The sequence below is a fragment of the Mustela nivalis genome (assembly GCF_964662115.1).
Source record: "Mustela nivalis genome assembly, chromosome: 13".
Lineage (NCBI taxonomy): Eukaryota > Metazoa > Chordata > Mammalia > Carnivora > Mustelidae > Mustela > Mustela nivalis.
The window spans coordinates 9,240,124-9,260,903 of record NC_139032.1 but is presented as its reverse complement, the minus strand read 5'-3'; the positions used below and the strand labels follow the sequence as shown (position 1 = coordinate 9,260,903).

General features: G+C 54.1%; 1 protein-coding gene and 1 long non-coding RNA gene across 3 annotated transcripts; one reads left to right on the top strand and one right to left on the bottom strand.

Annotated features, from left to right (window-relative positions):
• The first annotated feature begins 5,806 nt into the window (after nucleotides 1-5,806).
• DMRT3 (doublesex and mab-3 related transcription factor 3) lies at nucleotides 5,807-20,251 on the top strand. 2 transcript variants are annotated; one of them, XM_082695029.1, is made up of 3 exons: nucleotides 5,931-6,463; nucleotides 18,552-19,549; nucleotides 19,998-20,251. In XM_082695029.1, the coding sequence occupies exons 1-2, from the start codon at nucleotides 6,004-6,006 to the stop codon at nucleotides 19,517-19,519; spliced, it is 1,428 nt and encodes a 475-aa protein (XP_082551155.1). In that variant the 5' UTR covers nucleotides 5,931-6,003; the 3' UTR covers nucleotides 19,520-19,549; nucleotides 19,998-20,251. The 2 variants fall into 2 exon arrangements, with proteins under 2 accessions (XP_082551156.1, XP_082551155.1); XM_082695030.1 differs by having other exon boundaries at nucleotides 5,807-6,463; nucleotides 18,552-20,251.
• Nucleotides 7,879-11,787, bottom strand: LOC309846215. Its single transcript, XR_014301794.1, has 3 exons — nucleotides 11,390-11,787; nucleotides 10,280-10,347; nucleotides 7,879-8,392 (listed from the first exon to the last, which is right to left on the bottom strand). It is a non-coding gene; the product is annotated as an uncharacterized lncRNA (long non-coding RNA).
• Nucleotides 20,252-20,780: the final 529 nt, after the last annotated feature.

Genomic DNA, 20,780 nt, shown 5'->3' with positions numbered 1-20,780 from the left:
ATCCCCTGTGCGTCTGGCGTTGGCTCAGGACAGACCTGAACCTTTCCAGGAGTTTCTGCTGCTGCATCGCGGGGAAACTGAGGCAGGCTCACCGAGCCTTCCCCTCCCGGGAGCTGGGTAAGCTGCCGCCACGCGACGTGGGGCAGTGGACAAACGAAACGCGTGCTTTTCCCCAAGGCCACCTCGGGCTCCTGCAGGGGCTTCGGGCGAGGCGACCGTCCCCCCCGCTATCTGCGGCGCCCCACTCCGGTGCCCCCTGCACTCATCCTAATGAGCTGCAGGACTCGGGCACCAGAGAAAGCTGCCTTACACGCCCGGGGCGACCCTGATGACACCGCTTCCTCGCTGTCACAGCCACTGCCACAGTCATAGCCATAGCGGGGGCGCGCTCCGAAACCCACGCGCGAAACCGCAGTTCGGGGCAGGGGCGTGAGCCAGACCCGCCCAGCCGTCATCACGGTCTCCCTCGCACCTCTGGAACCTAGATGCCTGCGCACGCCTAAAAACCGAGCCCCTCTCGGCTTCCCGGGAACTTCGGAGCCGGACCGGTCTCACACGTACGCGCACACCGCCCGCATTTTGACGCTCTGCATCAAGTTGTATTAAAAGAGCTTTGTGGAAAGGGCCACGCGACTCAAAAAATGCCTGAAGGCAGCGGGTGGAAAGAGGGACTTTTCTCGGCCCTGTCTGCCGGCCGCCCCTTCACAGAAACACGAGCGATCTCGCTCAGCCGCGACTTCGCCCACTCCCCTCCCTTCTCTACCGCTGACTTTCCACGGGTTCGGAGAGGCGGCCCCGCCGGCCGGGGAGCGCCCGGAGCGGGTGGGCGGGGCGAAGAGCGCAGCGGGCGGGGCGCTGGCTGGGTGGGCGGAGCCCCAAGCGCCCCGGAAGTCGCCCCGCCCACGAGGCTCCGGAGCTGGCGGTGAGAGCCGAGCGTCCCGGCCTAGGCCCGGGCGTGGGGCGCTTACGAGGCCGCCACCCCGCGTCTCCCAGCGTTACTCTCCCGCCTCTGGCCGGCCTTCCGTGCGTGCAATTCGCCGCCAGGACCCCTGGGGCGTGGGTGGCGCCCGCCGTTTCCCACTATCCCCGGGCCCCCGGCGTTGAGCTGGGGGCGTCTTTCCCGGAATCCCGCGCCGTCGCGCGCTTCCCCCGCCGCGGGACTTAGTTCCGGGGCCGCGGGGCGAGAGGGGAGGCCGGGGGGCGAAGGGTGTCCTGGCTGAGCGGCTGGTCCCGGGGAAGGAGTGAACCAAGGCCCCGAGAGCGAGCAGCGGTGAAAAGAAACTTTCCATGCCCCTTCGGTGTTGCTCAGAGCACCTAAAAAGATTTCCGTGGCCTTTCTGTTCTGCTTTGAAGGCTGAAGGCTCAGGGGAAACGTCTTTAGGATGTTCTCGGCCCGCGCTGCTCGCATTTTCCTTTGGGGAGGACATGCTATTTTTTCCCCCTTCGCTCAGAAGGCAGACAGGGTTTGCAGGCCGCCCACGGCGAGCCTTCGACAAAGTGCTGTAGGGACAGCACCGGCGCCCCAAGGGCACCCCGGGCCCTGCTGCCCGGCGTGGGGGTGGGGGGTCCGGACGGGCCCGGGAGCCCCATCCCCCTCACGCCCTCGAGGAGGGAGAGGCCTTGCCCAGGACCTCCTGGGGAAGCGGGCCGGGGTCTGTCCTCCTGGGGAGCGCCTTGAGGATGCGCTTTCCCACTTTCCCCTGCGAAGCTCGGGGCAGAGGTGGGCGCTCCGTGGGCCCCTCCAGTAAAGCTGGAGCGACACCCCCCAGCCCACCCCGAAAGGTTGGCGGCTGGCACGGCCCAGTGTTTGGACGGGGTCTGAGGCACCTGCGCGAGTGGGAGTGCTCACGCCCAGGCGTGAGCCCCTGATGGTTTCGAAAGTTCGAGAACGTGAAGCACCGAGCCAGCAGTAGCACCTGCCGTCTGCACAGGGCCTGAGGGCTGGTCTGTGCCCCCTTTACTTAAGAATGCCTTGGCCCTTAACGATCCTCAGGCTGCCCACTGTCCAATGGTGTGGGGACAGGACCGTCCTTAACTCTCCTTGTGCCCAGCCCTGTCTCCAGGCCCGCCAGACGTGTTTATTCAACACCCCCGCCCCAGCCCCAGTCCGCGCGCGGCGGTGCCCTCGACCCTACGCCCCAGAGGCTGGCTACGGGGGATGCTGTGAGAGGCGCGCCGGAGTCTCTCCCCCATTTAATTGAGGGAGAACAAGGGCATTATTGTCACCTCAAGCGATCAATTGCTGGTTGCCCCACCGCCTCACCGGACATTCGTTCCCCACTTTCAGTTTGAAGCTGGCCAGAGAGAGCAATGCCTAGAGGCGTAGACGGGACGAGAGCCGAGAAGTTCACGCGCGGGCAGAGGGGCTCATTTTCCTGCTTGCACCGGGCTTTCTGCACGCCCCCGGCCTCCAGCGTCACCGTGGTCACGATTGAAACGGAAAGTAAGAACCCTGACCTCCCCCTCCATGAGAAGCCAGCAAAGCAGAAAATTTCCTGCCGCATTCTACATCCGGGACAATGTGAAACTGTCCTTTTGATTAAGTGGGGTTTTTTCTTTGTTTTGGTTTTTTGTTGTTATTGTTGTTTTGTTTTGTTTTGTTTTGTTTCGTTTTGCGGGGAGGAACATCCCCCAGGACTCCTGGACTTGGAGGCAGAACATCCTTGGCTTCTCAGCCAGGGCGTCTGCATTCCCAGCTTTTAAATATACACACCACGAGATTGTGCGCCAAGAGAAAGAGTGACATACGCACATTCTCTTTCACCCTTCCGCTGTTAATAACTGTCACAGTTCTACCTAGTTAATTGTGGTTTGAGCGGATGCACCACCCAGAGCAGCACAGGAGTGGATCCAGTCGAGCGAGGTTACATTTACTTGTAATCCTCCTGCCTCCCTTTCCAATTTCTTTGATGATTTTTCCCATAAGCGCGTAAGTGGCGGGGACTTCAGGAGAACAGGCCGCTCCTCCTAAACGTGATTCAGACCATATGCTTTCTACATTCATTCCCGCTTGGGCTTTTCTTCTCTGCACTAACTGCTAACACGTTATAGTCACCTTGAAATTTCCTCTGCTATTTTCCAATTAAAAGCTTAATAGCCCTGGAAACGGAGTTCATGTGGTGAAGTTTACCATAGCCCCTTGTTCTGAAAGGCTTTCTGCTGGGATCCCATTATGTGCTTGAATAAACCCTTTCTGCAAACAGAAATGGGACTCGGGGTTGTCAGGTGTTGGGTTACAATAGACTTTGAGGCAGGGGACATTTTACCAACATAAATACAAACCTGTTCCTATAGGGAGATGTTGTCAAATACTGGGATATGGAAAACATTCCCATCAAATATGAGAAAAGGATTATTGCGCTATATCAAATGAGTATTTAGGTCTCAGTCCCCGATGTGCACTGGAGTGAAACGGGGCCCCGGACCAAATAATGCCGGACTGTTCGAGTGGCGAAGGGATAGGGTGGCTAGGTGACTGACGGAGGAAAGGAGGTCTCCTTAGTAGTGGGAATGCCCCCCCCCCAAAAAAAGTTTTGAGAACTGTTCATTTCCTTAAAAAAAAAAAAAAAATCCTTTACTCCCAAGTTACTTATACGCCCTAGTTACCCTGACCGTTTGGAGAAATTTGGGAGTCGGGTCTGAAAAGAGGTCCATGGTCTCTTCACTCCCAAGAGACCCGGAGATTTCCGCGCGAAAGTTCCCAGGTTCAGTGTCATTTTAGACCCTCCTTGTCTTTACCTGAAGGGACTGCCAACATCCCACTTCCCAGCCCCTGGCCCCCAGTTGTTCCGGTGACCTCTGCCTCCAATCCCGAGAGCTTATGAAGTTCCTTCCAGCTGTCGTGTTTTAGGGTTTGTTTTCCTAGCGAAGGTTGGAGGCAGAGGGCTCGAGGTGGGGGATGGGGTGAGAGGCGCCCGAGGGGTCTGTGCTGACGCAGCGTTGGGGGGAAGCCTCCCAGGGGTAGTACTCTGGCATCAGGGTTTCCTGCCCGGCCCCACCAGCAAGCTAGCATCCAGCGATCCCCAACTCCGGGACAAGTCTGGGAAGAAGGACGGCTAAGGGCTTCGAGGGAAACGCACCCAACCGAGTTCGCTTTATAATCCTCCTCCCTTCCCGGAATCACCCTGCGGGCGGAGGGCTGGCCGCCAGGACGCCTGGCGACCCTTTACTTGAATTCACAGCAAACACAGAGGGACGTTTTCCTGTTGCTTGTTTGCTCTCAGGGCAGTGCAGAGAAAAACGGCCTCCCCGAGGGGACAAGGGGCGCTGTGCGGCCGAAGGGTTGGCCCTGGCTGAGGGCTGGCCTGGAATTCGACTCGCCCGACCTCCAGGAGATGAGCTCAGTGTCCTCTCAGGAGCCTGCGGAAAGAAGGCTCGGGAATGCCGTCTCCCGCCGCTTGGCGCGGAACCTTTGTGCTCCCTGCACCGCCTCACGCTCCTGTTTTTGTTTGTTTCTTTGTTTACTTGCGTGTGTTTGTGTTTGCTTAGGCTTCCCGGTGCACTGCTGGCGTCTGCATTAGGCCAGAGCGGTACTGGTAGATCAGAGACGCGCGGGTGCAGTTTCCACCGAGTGTGATGCGCCCCCGCGTGCGCCCGCGCTCTTCCAGTCCCCGCCGAAGACGCTGGGGTGGGGGGAGGGGAGAACGGCCCCATCTCGCATCCGTAACTCAGTCGCGGAGTCTGCGGGGGTTTGAGTGAGGGGACTCCAGATCTCGGTTTGGTGGCACGGTGGCTGCTGGGCAGAGCGGAGCCGGGATCCTCACATCCGCTAACTCGCGGGGCGCGAGCGTGGCTCCTCCGTCCGCTCTCGGAAGGGTTAGACCCGGCTCTTAAGCAAACCTTCCACAAGAGCACTTCCGGGCCTTTCAGGACAGAAGCGGTTTTTCACTAACACCTGGGGAGGAGGGTAGAGAAACAGAATCAAACGCCCGAGAGGGAGGACTGTTGTGTTGAAATGGGAGGTCATCCTTGGGCCAGCAGGTTTTCATCAACATTCATTTTATTCCACAGCAGCAAAAGAGAAAAAAAATGTTGCAAAGGGATATCAAGGAAACCCAAATTTCCCGAACCAATTCCACCGCCCTAACCCGATGCTACTCGCCAGCGGCCGCACGGCCGGACTCGTCCCAATTAAAAACCCTCTCGGCTCTGGCCAAGTCCCGAGCGCACCCGCCACGCTCGGCTAGGCTCGGGATCTCGAGGAGCCCTCCCTGCGGCCAGGCGTGGGCTTGAAAGCGGCCTCGGGCTGGGTGCCGCCAGAGCAGGCCTGCGGGGCGAGGGGGGGGGCACGAAGGGGAGCGGCCACCTCACTGGCCTACGGGCACCCCCACCCTCACCGCGGCTGGTCCACCTCTGACCCGCCCCGAGCGCACCGCCGCGTCCCGGAGCGCTGCTGTCCGGCAAAGCGTAAGCAGCTTGGCGCAGGGGGCCGTGAGCGCCCCCGCCAGAGGGGCCTGGCTGCAGGTGGCAAGGAAGGTGAAGTGCAGGGGACTCTGGGGGCGCGAGCGGAAGGGCAGGAGGAAGGCGTGGAGTGGGGTGGAGAGTGGGGAGCGCAAGGAGATCGGGACCCCGGGGGTGGGGGTGGCAGTGGGAGGGAGGAGCGGTGGGGGGAGGGCGGCGGAGGAGGTGCTGCGGCCGGCCTGCGCGCGCGGGAGCTGCAGACCAGCTGGCTCAGACCGCAGCCAGAGCTCCCGCCGGCTCTCCGCAGCCGCCGCAGCGCCTCGGCGAGGGAGGACGTGCCGGCCGAGGCAGCCGCTGACGGAGGCGCGACGCGCGTGGGATTGCCGAGCACCGTTGGGAGGCTGAGGCTGCGGGCGCCGGGGGATCCGTGAAGACGGCGGCGGCACCTCCCGCCGTCTCGGAGCGCACGCGGCCGCCGGGGCTGCGGGACCGAGCAGCGCTCCGCCCGCCGGCCGCCCCGGAGCCGGCCTCGCTGCCCCGCGGTCCAGCGCCCCCTGGCCCGCTGCCGCAGCCAGCCCGCCTGCTCTCCCTGGAGCCCGGGACATGAACGGCTACGGCTCCCCCTACCTGTACATGGGCGGCCCGGTGTCGCAGCCGCCGCGGGCGCCCTTGCAGCGCACGCCCAAGTGCGCGCGCTGCCGCAACCACGGCGTGCTGTCCTGGCTCAAGGGCCACAAGCGCTACTGCCGCTTCAAGGACTGCACCTGCGAGAAGTGCATCCTCATCATCGAGCGGCAGCGGGTCATGGCCGCGCAGGTGGCGCTGCGCCGGCAGCAGGCCAACGAGAGCCTCGAGAGCCTCATCCCGGACTCGCTGCGCGCCCTGCCCGGACCCCCGCCGCCGGGGGACGCCGCCGCCGCCCCGCAGCCGCCGCCGACCTCGCAGCCGTCTCAGCCGCCGCCGCCGCCACCGCGGCCCGCCGCCGAGCTGGCTGCGGCCGCCGCGCTGCGCTGGGCCGCGGAGCCCCAGGCCGGGGCGTTGCAGGCGCCCCTCGCCAAGCCAGGTAAGAGTGTCTGCGGGGCGGGAGCCGGGCGCGGCGCGTCGGCGAAAACTTTGCAGCGGCCGCGGCGGCTTTGGCTGGGAGGCCCGCGGGAAGCGTCGGGCCTCACCGCCCCGCTCTCGCCGAGCCGGTTCTCACTGTCCGGGCGCAGGCCGGCTTCCCTTGGACCCGCAGCCGGCACAGCCCAGGCACCCGGGGGCAAGGCGCCTCGGGCGAGGCACACGGCGGGCGAGACTGGGCGTCGGGCTCGCCAAACGCCTTCCCCGGGGGAACGTGGCCGCAGCCGCCGGTAAATAAGGAGATCGAAACACGACCAAGTTAAAACCCACGCGGGCACACAGCCCACGGCGCGGCCGGGCTTTTCTGGCTGCGGCCATAGAGGGCCTTGCCTTGGGAGGTTGGGACAGACAGGGGCAGGTCACTCTAGGCTAGGCCAAGGTTTGGCCCAGGCCGAGCTGGGCCTGCTTCTCTGGCCCTGCTTCTCTGGCCCCAGGAAGCTGGAGTGAACCCGAAGCCTTTCTAGTAAGGCGCGGACTATGGCTTCCAGCTTCTTGTGATGTGTGGAAGGAAGCCCTATTTAGAAGCTCAGTGAAATGGACCAGAAAGCTTCCTGAGCTGGTATGGGGGACCCCAGATCTGGCGCACCCAGCTCTTACAGATCTCAGATCTTTGAACGCAGTTTCTCAGACTGCCCTCAGCGGTCTCTCCGGTCTAAAGAAGTACAAATGAGACTTGTCATCCGGCAGGGAAGAACAACTCTGTCCAGAGCTTTTCCAGGGGTTCTCAGTTCTCCGGGCCATGCGGGCCTCTTGCTACCAAGCGGCAAGATTGGGAGCAAGGGCTCTCTTCCCTCCCCTCCAGTCCTCTCCTCCTCTGCGGGGCTCCTGTAGAGAGGGTGGGTCTCACACCCCCACTTCCCTGCTTCCATCTGCTGCCTCTCTCCGGGCCACAGACCCTGGATGAGTCTCTTTCCTCCTGGGGCATCTCTAGCTTGCTGTCCTGCCTAGCACAAGTGCTCCTGTGATTTTAGGCTCTTGGAGTTCAGTGGACACACGTATTTGATGTTTCCCTTGGAACCGACCTGTACACAGGTAAAAAGCACATCTTCCCAGGAGGGGGAGTAGGGGCTATAGTGAAATTTGGCAAGCGCAGGCCCTGGAAGGGCCAGAGGCCTCTTGTAGGTGGACCTCTGATAGAGCTTCTGGTTACACCACCTTTCCCCCCAAAAAGACATTGCCCTTGGCTTCTGGAGAGACGCCTTCAGGAGCAGACTCACTGGTAAGGGGATAGGCAGCCTGGCTGGCACAGGTCTGTCGGCTGTCCTGTTGCTCAGTTACGCTCTGCAGGCTTGAAGCCCTGAGAATATCTATGTGAAGAGGAGGACTGGGCCTTTGTGGACGGAGGACAGTTTGCTGAACTTGGATTTTGTGGATATTTAATCCAAAGTAGGGTATAAGCATAAGTGCGAGTAATGGGCGGCCCCCATCCCCCATGCCTTGGCGATCTTTTGTCCGTCTCCTCTCTTTGTATTTATACATTTGCCGTAGAGGCAGGGGAGGCGAGGAGAAAGAGGGTCACAAAGATTCTTTTCGCTTTTCTCCTTTAAGTGAGGGCAAGTAACCAGGACGGTTGTGTCTCAGTTCCAGAAGCTGACCCATGCCAGTAACTTTTCTTAACCTTTCCGTTTCCAGTTTACCCTGGCTCCGTTTCCCCAGCAGCCTAGCAGGAGTCAGCGAGTCTGTCCCCTTAGTAGGATTTTGCAGTGGCCCGTCTGCCGTGGGAGGGGGGCACCCAAGGGGGGGGGGCACCCCAGGGGCATTGGGTTCTGGAGTCTTTGTCCAAAGGGGATTCTTTCACACCCTGTGGTCTTCAAACCGGTCTTTGGGATAGTCAGAGTTCAAGTCTTCTGAAGAGTCGCAAAACCAAAACAACCTGGGGGAGGAGGGGTCATGAGAGCAGGAAGGAAGGCGGGCAGGGTAGCAGCTGTAGTAGTGAGCTTTGGGGGATCAGAGGGAGACGGAGACAGATTTCTACTGGAGAAACCAGCCCTGGCCTTCTGAATCGAAAACAAGTAATTGAAAAGACCAGGCTTTGGGGCACCCGAGCATCAGGAACTAAAAGCCCAGTTTCCAACTCCTCATTCCTCGGACTCCGTACTTTGCACATTCATTTATATAACTTTTGCTCTCTTCTTTCAACGGGTCCGACCCCGTAGCTCCATGCTTTTAAAAAGCAGCCGGCCACCAATCCAACGGTAGGAGCAGGCAGGAGAAGAACAGATAATGCTTCCCATTAGGAAAGCAAGCCTACAGATGGACCCGTTCCATGCATTGCTCCATATGGAGGAAGCCCATTTGGGGTTTAAGTTAGGGAAAACTGTCTAGTGTGGAGACCGGTTGCTGTTTGTATCGTGCCTTTTTGCAGCTCCTCTTGTAATGTATTTGTAAGTAACATACTATGCGAATTCAGCAGCCTCTCGGATACTCCTGGACAAGTAGCTCTCTGCATTTAGAGAACTAAGAGACGCTCTGTTAGAATAGTAGGTCCACGTGTACTTAAGTTCACAGACCATTAGGCACCTCCATGTCTCCTGGTGCATTATAGGCCTGTGTTTGTTGTGATATCTGTGCCAAAAATGCCGCTGGTTCTTTTTGCAAAGGACCTCTTGAGTGCATAGCTATGGACACAGAGGCTTTTTTGCTGCCGGGTACAAACACAGGTGCACAAACTCAGGAGTCTCTCCCTCTCCAGAAATCTTTGAGAAACCCGCCCGCCCTAGAGAAGTGTATGTTTCTTGGGCACTGCTGGAAGAAAAGCATCCACTAGGGGAGTGACACGGTCACACCACAATTCAGTTGTGTTGCTGAAAGAAATCTCTATCCCAAAATTCCGCTTCAGATTCTCTAAGGGAAGGGGCGTTATTTTATCTAACAGCGGAGAACGCTGAGCATCCCTGTCAATATGGCCGTGGCCTTCAGGAGACTTTGCACACTCTAACGTTATGACTTCCAGTTCCGGACTGGAGCGTTCTTTTTTCCTTCTGGGTGTGCAATTCCCATGCTCCTTGATTATCGTTTAGGACTGACCTCATAGTACTCGGTTTTGATTGAGCCCCAAATTCTAATTTAAGCTTCTTTGTACCACTGACTCACTTACTCTCCTAAATTCCCTCTTTGTCCTCTTCACTCTCTCCCCCTGCCCCCTCTCTCATGAAAATATCATGGGAAGTGTGAACCTTCTTCAGCTCTTAGTGTATCTGAGTCAGCAGCTTCAACCAGCCAAGCCAGCCTTTCAGGACCTGGGCTCAAGAGCCGAGGCAAGTTAAGGGTCACGACCAAGGTGAGGAGCTTAAGTTACAGTCCTGTGTTCTCCTCCCTTCCCCCACCCCAGCTTTCCCCCCAGAAGCGTGTTCTCAGTCCCCCCAGGGCTGTGCAAGGAAAGACCTGTGGCTATAGAGTCTTCCTACATTTGTCTACACAGTAAGTAGGCGCACAGGTTCTTTGAAATGCTCTTAAAGGAAAAAGAAATAAAAAACGGCATAATTGGTTAGGAACCGAACAGGATCAGAAAGGACAGAAGGAGCTCCTTTTCTGTGCGTTTCTCCTGAATAGGAGCAAACAGTAGGGAGAAAAGGACAGTGTGGAAAACTGTCTTTAAAAATTTTACCTCTTGCTGGACTCCTCTTAGCAGCTTAATGCTGGCTCGGTGTTTTTTTGCCCCAGCTTGATTGAGTCCTGTCCCATCTGCTTCCTAATATTTAATTTTACTCTTTATTTATTTATTTATTTATTTATGTATTTGAAGAAGAGACAGACGCACCTGCAAGTGTAGTGATTGTTGCCGGATCCCTGGTCCAGGCCGGAATAGGAAACTCTGGTGATCATAGGCTAAAAGAAAAGGAAAAAAGTGGGAAAGACTTTAAAGTCATTCATCAAGCCTAGTTATGAATTTAAATAAAAGCGGGGAGGGGGGGTCTGGTTATGTAGGACGGCTTGACCTGGGGCGAGGAGCCTGACTCACAGTTGCCCTCTGAAACTGGAACACCGACCCACCGCAGAGAATCTAGCGGTCCCCTACTCCTGGTCCCCCGCAAACCTTTCCCCGAGGCTGGTGCAGGAGGGGGGGGGTGGGGAGACGCAGGGCGCACAGCTGGGGGGTGGGCATGAACTTGCGGTGGGCCCGGGGCAGCGTCTGGGAGGAGGCCCCCACCCCGCGGCACCCATGCCTGCGCTGTCCTCTCGGAGGGCAGCGGAACGGGCACCCCAGGAAAGGTGTGCGCAGCGGCGGCGGCACGGCTGCCCTGGGCCGCTGTCCCCTGCCACCCGGTCTGTGTCCCGGGGACACTGCAGGCGGCGGCTCGGGCTCGCTCCCAGGCCAGCCGCACCTTCCCGGGCTGCCTCCAGGCTCACGGGGCGGCGAGGGCAGGGCCCGGTTGTTGCGCACCGCCCCGGGCAGAAGCCGGCGGCCCCTCCGCGCCTTCCCGCTCGGTCCCCGCTGCCGCCGCGGCTTCGGTGGCGGCCAGACCGACCACAAAAGCGTGCGCTCAGGCCAACCAAAAATAGGATGTCACTATGGCCCGGGGCGCACTTCGACTGAAAAACTTCCAGTCCTCCTCTGAAGTTCAGATTTAACTGGGCGTCCTGCCGTTTTGTCCGGCAACCCTAGGCCCAGGCAATCCCCCCTCCCCAGCCCCAGTCACCCTAAGGGTGCCCCTGGGGGTGGGGTGGCTCCAGGGCGACCACCAGCTTCTCGCTGTCCGCGGGGGCCCTCCTGTCCCTCTGGCGGCGCCAGGACAGGGCTGGCCGGAAAGAGGAGCGCGTCGTCCGGGTCTGGGAACCGCAGGTCCGCCGCCAGCCAGGAGCGAACCCCCCCACCCCAGCTCGCTCCTCTGGGTTATAAATCTGGCGGATAGCCGGGCTCAGGACCTACACAACCAACTTTTCTTCTCCCTGATGGATGAGCTCCCGGGTTTAAAAGATTACAGTAATCACAGGAGGACAGTGTAAATCGAATCCGATAGCAATAACTTTCGGGGAAGGTCAGGCTCAAGTGAAATGTTACCAAGCAACAGGCATTTTGTTTGCAAAATACAATCAAAGAGCACTGATGAGAAATTCTTCCTGCCGCCAGTCAGCACTTTCTGCTAACAGCTTTACAGAGAGAGAGGGAGTACATCTTCATAAATCAAGGTCCGGGGCAGGACTTGGAGCCCCTTTCTGGAAATGTTGCTCCTCTTCCTGAGGGGTACGTGTGTGGAGGTTGGAGCTCCTCCTCGGCTTGCCTGCCTCTCCTCTCCCTCCGTCCTCTCGTCCTCTCTCCCTCCCCTCCTGTCTTCCTCCTTTTTACCTGCTCTGGCGCCTCAGGTCTCGGGATTGCCACCCTGCGTCCCACGTGGGCCTCGAACTGGGCTCCCGTGCGTGCTCTTGGCAGAGATGGGGGCCTGACGAGTGAACAGCGGGTCAGGTTGTCCTAGGTCCTTCACCCTGGGATCATCCTGTCCCTCTCCAGTCCTACAGGCTCCAAAGCAACTAATGGGAAAGGAAAACCTGTATGGGTTTTTGTTCCCTTTTGACTTTATCATTAAACAGCTCTTTTAAAAATGAGCACAATCAACTACCGACTCACCAGTATGATGGAAAACCGGAACGTTCAGAATGGGTCAGTTCTGTACTGAATCTCTAATTTCTTTTTTGGATGGCAACGACTAGGCAGGACTACATTTTATGAAGCTGGGATTAGGCTCCTGTCCCCCCCCCAACTTTAGTACTTTTATTAGTTCGCTATGTGTGTTTGTTGCAACCATTGTCTCTATGCGGGAATGTTTACAGCAGTATGAACTCTGTGAATGCGCCCTAGTCCGCCCAGCTGCTGGCTTTTGAGTTACTGGCTGTATTTCAATGTAAAATTTGACCAACCACACAGATAACGTGGAACTTTTACAGAAGAAGATTTATACTGTGAGCGTCTCAGGGACCAAGAGGCAATGTTTTGATCAGCTCTGTATCATCTTACATAATACATTGCCTGGGCACGTAGTAAGAGATGTAAGGGTTTTTGTTAAGTGGATGGATGAATGAATAGCCAGCTGCATTTTTATCAGTTCTGAATAAACTTGGAGATTTATACATCATTTTCCTCCTGCTTCTTGAAAAGTGCTCCTGAGTCACCGAAGGGTTCAAAACTAAATTTTTGCAAGACCTACAAAGTCCACAGTTGTGAGTCTTATTTCCTTAAGGACCTTTCTATACCAAGGTTCCCCCCCCCCCCCAAATATTGATCCCAAAGAAGCACCCCTTGTTGTTAACGATTTTTTAAAAAGCAAAGCAGGACAACTGTGTACTTTTCACAAGTCCCCCCACCTCTCCACCCAGGAAGAAAAAGAAAGATTTTCCACTGATACTCATTCCCTGTTGTACTTAAGATTTTCAGCCACTCAGGGTTTTTTAATGAGTCAGCACTTCCAGTGTGAGATAAAGATAACAGAAAATGTAAAAAAGTGTGTCTCCGATTAGCGTTCTGACATCTCTTCTAGAAGCACGGTCCTGCTTGGGCTCCTTCCTGTCATTGCTGTAAGATTTGTGTGCTTGGAAAACCACCCATCAGGGAACAGTTAGAGGTGTGTCCCCAAAGCTCGTCAACAGTAGAGGACATAGAATCCATGTTCCAAACTGTGTGACATGATTTCAGAAGGAAAAAAAAAAAAGTTCAGTGACTTTTGTACTAGGAAACATTTTTCTCTATACCAATGCTTTTGTATTTTCATTCAAGATAATATTTTGTTTTTTTTTTTAAGATTTTATTTATTTGACAGAGATCACAAGTAGGCAGAGAGTCAGGCAGAGAGAGAAGGAAGCAGGTTCCCTGCTGAGCAGAGAGCCCAATGTGGGGCTCGATCCCAGGACCCTGAGATCATGACCTGAGCCCAAGGCAGAGGCTTTCCCCCACTGAGCCAACCAGGCGCCCCTGGGTTTTACAGATATAATTGAATAGAATGGATAAAACCCACCACATTCATGTCTGAAAGATTCTCCATTTTTATGTGTATGTTTATTCCACATATGTGGTAGGCTTCCCCAAAATATTTGAAAAGAATACCTAGTTTTTTTTTTTTAATATGTGACTACATTTTCGCATAAAAACGTCTTCTAAAGGAGGAAAGATTTTGCAAACTGTAGTTTTAGATTGGAAGTTACTTTTGCGTGTTGTTTCTCTCCCTTGTTAAAGTCGTTAGTGAAAGGGAAAAAGAAGTCTTGTAGCTATCTTCAGGCTGATGTATGTATTTTCTGAAGTTGGTCGTATTATTGTTGATAGAAAAAGTTTCCTTCTTAATCAAATATCTCCTTCTTTTACATACTTTGACCCGAGTGAAGGGTTTAGTTCCTGGGTGGCTAGGAATATTTCTCTATCATGAAAAATATGAACTTGAAGAGTGAGTAGTAAGATTTTTCAAATTCCTGGATGTTTAAACATGAGAAACAGCAGACTGTATAACTTTGAGTAGGGGATTTGGAATTTCCCATGAAATTGGTTTCTTTCTAGAAACTTTTGGGGTAGAAGGTCTGGGTATCTGCATCCATATTCTAGGGGTAAAAATGTTATCAGTTGGAGTATATTCTTACTCTCTATGTCCCAGGAATTAGTGTGTCAGTTTCAAGAAAAAAGAAGGTAAAATGTCTGGGGGACCACTTCCCTTTTCATCTGTTGGTTGGCTGTGTCACATTTCTGTATCTAGAAAGGCCTTTGTGTTTCAAGACAACATGAACATTTTATAAAGTTCATTTTTAGGGGGGGGGAACCCTAGAGATGTAAAGCAACACCTGTTATTAAATTACATTTTATCGCTGGGCTCGAAACCCACCCTCTATAATTACTTGTGAAAGTCTGTATTTATAGAATAACGTACAGTACATCTAGTTTAGGTACAACAGGTCAACCACTAGTAGGCCGTGCCACAAAATCGCGTGGGCTCCAAGCTCTGCCCTTCAGAAATGGTGGTGGTGAGGAAGGATTCTTGGCACAAGGTGAGAGGCTAGTCTACTCTTGCCCAGGTTTGCAACCCCAGCAGCCTGGGCAGGGGACAGGGATCCTGCTCCCCGGACAGCCTGGGGCAAGACTTTATGGGCTGATTCCGAGCAGGAGAGCATTGGCTGTGCCCCACTCCTTGGTTCCTTCAAGGTCTCCTGTCCTCCCTCTGAATGTGGTATGAAGAGTCCTGAGCTCAGGTGCTTGGAATGTCCTGAATTTGTAGATTTGATTCCTGGGACACCCTGTTTGCTTTCTTCACCCTGTGGCCCTAGCCTGGACACTCGGAGAGGCCAGCCTGACTGAAACCTGAGAAGAGAGCGTGGATGAGTCAGCACCACTCCCAGAGAAGCAGCCAGAAGCACGTGCTGCTCCCGGCATGCCACTGTGGCACTGTGGGGTTGGGGGAGGGCAACCGGGAACCAAGAAAATCAGACAGGCAGGGGTTTTTTGCAGGCTGGGGGGTCCCAGCTGGTGAACAAGCTGCCCATATGCCATTGTCCTGTGGCCTCTTCTGCAGAGCAGGAACACAGGTACCAAGGTGGAATCTTGCATCGTCAGATTCAGCGTCCTGTCACCCAGGGTCGAGGAGACTGGGATAGTGTATCCTTGGCCATTATGGAAAAATGGTGGATGTGTCCGATTTGCCAGAACATTGTTCTCTAGCTCCTGTCTGGCCAAACCTTTGCTCTTGGAATCACTTTCTTCTGGAGCCTGGCATGTTCTGTGAAACAGTGAATTTGGTGATAGACCTCAACACACTTTCCATAAATGGAAAACTTATTTTCCATTTGGCAGCTCATACGGGGTGGGAAAAATTATATTATATCATATCATATCATATCATATTATATTTCATTTTATTTTTAAGGTAAACTCTACCCTTAACATGAGGCTTGAACCTGGAGATCAAGAGTCAAGTACTCCACAGGCTGAGCTGGCCAGATACCCTGGGAAAAATGATCTTTTAGCATAGGAAGCCATTTTTAGGTTCACTCATTTAAAAAACAGCTAGGTTTTGAGCTTCCTGGCTGTACTTACGTACCTTTTATTTCCTAGAAGAACCAGTTGTTTCTCTTGCTTTCCAAAAAAATGTCACCATCCCTTACACTGCGGTGACACTGTGTGTCCTATTTCTTTCTCTCTCTTGTTTTTAATTATGGTAAAATATACATGCAATAAAATTTACTATCTTAACTGTTTTTAAGGGCACAGTGTAAGGGGACTAAGTACATTCAGAGTGTTGTGCCACCACCATTGTCCATTTCCAGAACTTTCGCATTATCTGAAAGCCTGTGACACAGTAAGTCCCAGTCCCTCTTCTCCAGCCCTGCTGACCACCATTCCACTTTCTGTCTCTGTGGGTTTGTCTGTTCTAGGGACCTCGTCTAAGTGGAACCCTAGAATATTGTCCTTTGTGACTGACTGACTTCACATGGCATATTCTCAGGGTTCATCCCCATCATAACATGGGTCAGAATTTCATTCCATTTTGAGACTAAATAATATTCCACTGTATATACGTCCCAGGTTTTCTTTGTCCATCTGTCCATCCGTGGACCCCTGAGTTGCTCCACCTTTGGCTACTGAGGGTGATGCTACGATGAACCTTTGTGTGCAGTACGCATCCTGCTGGAGAGGAAGCAAGTTCTTTCCTGGCTGTGTTTGCTCTTCTCCTTGTACGAGCATCTCCTCTGCCCAACGAGCTAAGTCCCCCCAGGTGGGGACCAGTCTTAGACTTCCTGGTGTTTTTCACCTTCTTTTTTTTCCTGTTTCCCTGAGTATCTTGCCTATTACAGGGATGCAAATACTTGATACTGATAAGACTAGGTAAAGAAAGCTTAGAGGTACACAGTATTTAAAGCACAATTTTATTAGTTTAATATTTACCTGGGGCGTGTCTTTGACTTGTTTCCCCAGGCTCCACTGAGGAGGGGGGCGAAGTCCAGTCGTGTGTTGAGGCCGGTGCTGGGTGAACACACAGTCTCTGTCCACTCATTTTCCAGGGCTTAATAATCGAGTAAGCGCTAGGAGGGACGGATGGACCGGTCAGGAGTCGGATAACGTAGATAGGTCTGCCGATTAGAATGTGAATCTGTGGAAGCTTTTTTGTTGTGGCTTTTCTCTCTTGGACGAAGAACAAATACCTGTTCACTGAGGAGATGGCATCAGGGTCCCCTGTCCTGGGGAGTTGCAGAAGGGAAGATGGCAAACTTCTCTTACAAAAATAGGTCTTGAGCACGTCCCAGAGGGGTTGCAGAAAGCAAAGTCGGCTTTGTATTTGTGGGCCCAGGATGACCCCTGCAGAGAAACCTTGTATTGGAAAAAGCGGTAGTTGACTTAAAATGCAGATTTGAGTTAAGTGTGAATTTATATCAGGCTTAAGACTGAAGGTCGTACTGATAAGAGTTTAAGCCTGTTTTTAAAATGCATTTACCGTTGCCAGACACACACCGGTTGCTTTGGGAAGAATCAACATTTTGTTTTTCCTTCATATTGAAAATAAATCCCACATTAGAAGAATGTTCCTAAATGGGCCTTTGTTTAAGGCTTTTGAAACAAACAACAATACATTGGAGGAGGGAGATTTTTGGAGCTGCAGTGATGAAATGTCACCGCTGGCTTTCTAAGTACAGTCAGGTGTGCCCACAGAGAAGGCGACAAGGAAGCCATTCAGGCTGGGCTGTAGAAACAGGCTGACCGAATGTTTACAACCTGACAACTGGGTCATTAATAATTTTCATCTTTAGATCAGTTACACTGGCTCTGAGTAGAGACAGCCAGTCAGTGTTTTCAAAAGGATAAAAATCTACTTGCATCTAGTGTGCTAGTAGAGAATACGTCCTTTTATTATAAAGGTCTGTTGGCATTTCCTACTGCAAGCAAATCCAGGCTACTCCCTTCAGCCTGCTTGGCGCTGTGATACCAGCCCTTTGCGGGGGCAATGTCTTAGGTCAAAATGCTAAATTTGGAGCTGTTCTGGTTTTCAGCAAATCTTCCAAAAATCTTGGGACGCCCCCCCCCCCGCCTTTTGGTATAATTCAAGAAGGTGTCTTTCAATCCTTTCCATGAACCTTAATAATAAAACAGTTCATGAAATGGTTTTACCTCTTTACCCCTACAGTCCTGGAGTTATGGGCTCCTTGTTTCATGGGTGGGTCATGTCCCCTGTGCAGTTTGACAGATCTCTCCAGCCATTTCCTCCCTGTCCTGTGACCTACCCTGCCATTCAGAATTCACAGCTGGTTTTGCTTGACCCTTAGTGCAAGGTGCTGCGAAGTCAGGTCTGTCACTCCCTGGAGTGGCTTTGTAAGAAAGATTTCAATGAAGAGAGGCCTCTTCCTGGCACTTCTACTGATTAGTTATTGTACTAGGTAACCCGAAGAAACATAGGACCAGTTCACAAGACCTGTGTAATGCAAAATCTGCCTATGGGAAATGCATTTATAATGTGAAAATCCCCTTCTATGGATAAAGGGTCCTGCACCCGCTGCTGACGTCCCTGGGTAACACCAGCCCCCTCGTTTGCAGAAAAAGAACCAGGAGACAAACCTGAGCTCATTTTCCTGTTCTTCCCTGGGCTGTGTTGATCCCTAAACCTGCAGAGGTCCCTATTTAGATCGTGACTGCTATGACAGCTACATCTTTTATGGTTATAGGTACCAGATCCCTGTCCTGTGTTCAAGGCAAGCCTCTCTGTGCACCTCAGTCTGAGAAATCATTCCAGTTTTTAGATTTTTATGTAGTCTGCCCCTCCCCCCACATTGGCCAACGAGATGGTTTGGATTCTTCTTAAAGGCTTTCGGAACAGGGGGTGCCTGCCTCGCTCAGTCCGAGAGCCTGTGACTCTTGATCTCAGGGTCATGAGTTCAAGCTTCACATTCGGTGTAGCGATGACTTAAAGAAAGGACGAAAAGAAAAGGAAAGACAAAGCAAGGCTTCCGTGTGTTGATACCCACCCAGTGGCATCCGCCCTTCCAAACGGCCTGTGTGCGGCTCTCCCCCAGCTCCTCGGTTCCTCTTCGTGCACCCCGGGGCAGGATTAACCCAGCTCTTCTCTGCTTTTCAGACTTGACGGAAGAGCGGCTGGGGGACAGCAGCTCGGCCGACAACACGGAGACCTTCAGCGACAAAGACGCGGACCAGAGGGGCTCCCCAGACGTGGCCAAAAGCAAGGGCTGCTTCACCCCGGAGAGCCCCGAGATCGTGTCCGTGGACGAGGGGGGCTACGCGGTGCAGAAAAACGGAGGCAACCCGGAGAGCCGCCCAGACAGCCCCAAGTACCACGGGGAGCAGAACCACCTGCTGATCGAGGGCCCCTCGGGGACCGTGTCCCTGCCCTTCAGCTTGAAGGCCAACCGGCCGCCCCTGGAAGTGTTGAAAAAGATCTTCCCCGCGCAGAAGCCCACGGTGCTGGAGCTCATCCTGAAGGGCTGCGGCGGGGACCTGGTGAGCGCCGTGGAGGTCCTGCTGTCCAGCCGCTCCTCTGTCGCCGGGGCTGCCGCGGACCGGGCCGCCGAGCCCGAGGGGCTGGTGCTGCCCTCCAACGGCCACATCTTTGAACACAGCCTGAGCTCCTACCCCATCTCCTCCTCCAAGTGGTCCGTGGGCTCGGCCTTCAGGGTCCCGGACACGCTGAGGTTTTCGGCCGACTCCAGTAACGTTGTCCCCAACCCCTTGGCCGTACCCCTACAGCATCCTTTCCCCCAGCCGCCCCGCTACCCGCTGATGCTGCGGAATACTTTGGCCAGGAACCAGTCGAGCCCCTTTTTGCCCAACGACGTGACCCTGTGGAACACCATGACCCTGCAGCAGCAGTACCAGCTGAGGTCCCAGTACGTGGGCCCCTTCCCCGCCAACTCGGCCGGCGTCTTCCGGAGCTCGCCCGTCCTCCCCGCGCGCGCCCCCGAGGACCCCCGCATCTCCGTCCCCGACGACGGCTGCCCGATCGTGGCCAAGCAGCCCCTCTACACCGAGGAGGACTATGACGAGAGGTCCGACTCCTCAGACTCTAGAATACTCAACACGTCCTCCTAAAGGCCGCTCCCTGCGGGGCGGCGTGACCAGGTGACCTTTTCTGTGCATTCGAACCCCGGGCCCGTCAGGAGAGGCCGCTTCTGTGTCCACCCTTCCCTTCTGTTTGACAAAGTGACTGTGCTTGATTCTATACCTTAGCAATAAAAAGCATAACTTATTTAATTTCTTGCACTTCATTGGGAAAAAAATGCCAAATAGCTCTGCTCTGTGGCTTTAGTGCTGAATGTTTATTGTCAAAGAGAGTCTGATGCTAAGAATAGTCTTGGGAAAGCCGGGTCCAGCGGCAAGGTTTATTTGGGGAGGGAAGGCTGGGGGCCCGCTTTGCTCCCAAACTCGACCCGGAATGTCCGACAAAACAGTATACTTGAATGCGGTTTTGTGAAAGAGGATTCCTCAGGATCTGTAAAAACGGAAGCAAGCGATTTCGGTTGCAAATGGACCTTATATTCTTATGCTAAAATTCCTTCTTGCATTTTAGAGAGACGCTGCACTTCAGGAGGGAGTGAACCGCTCACGTGCTTATGTAAGCTCGGACAGTTTTCAGAGACAAACTCCTTTAAGAATTCTTCTTTCCACGTGGCTGAACTGAAACATGCGTGATTCCGTGTTAAAGCCCATCCCAGCTGTGAACTGCATGAAATGTATTGTGAAATGAACACAAGGTTAAGCTTTGTCAGGTGAATGTAGCATGCTGAGGGCTCTAGGAAAAAAAATAATAAACTAAGGAGACGATCTTCGTTTATGTCATTTCTGCTTGTGGAAAGAGGATCTCTAAAGAGAGCAATTTGATGTAAAAGCTGCTTCCTAGCACATGGATCGGGGGCCCAGGGGTCTGTTGAATGGGGACATTTCTTGAGAAATAGGAATGAGAGTTTGGGGGCTATGTTCAGAAAGAGGATTTCCTGTTTAAGAATAGAGCTCAGTCCAGTCCCTCCACACCTCCCACTGCTCCGGCAGATGCGTCGTGAGGGCCTCGCCTGTGTAAGAGAATGCTTTGGGTCTGCTATTTCCCGAGTCCCCTGTGCGCGAGTCCGAGCTAAGCAGGGATGATCATGGAGAGTCCCATTCAAAAAAAGTAAAAATGAAACAATTTGCACCGTGAGGCGCACGTACTTAGCACTGTGCCCGACACAGAGAAAGCGCTTGGTGAGAGTGAGGACTGCTTTTAATTGAGCTCCCTAGCTTTTGCATTCGTGATCCGATTATTTTAAAAAGAGAGTTTTTAAACAATAATGCACAGTGGTGCCCCACTATAGCCACT

What these genes read in the sequence shown, in the direction of transcription:
- DMRT3 (XM_082695030.1), top strand. Translation starts at nt 6,004, where the DNA reads ATGAACGGCTACGGCTCCCCCTACCTGTACATGGGCGGCCCGGTGTCG. An exon ending in GGCGCCCCTCGCCAAGCCAG is followed by an intron (nt 6,464 to 18,551) that starts GTAAGAGTGTCT and finishes TCTGCTTTTCAG; the next exon opens with ACTTGACGGAAGAGCGGCTG.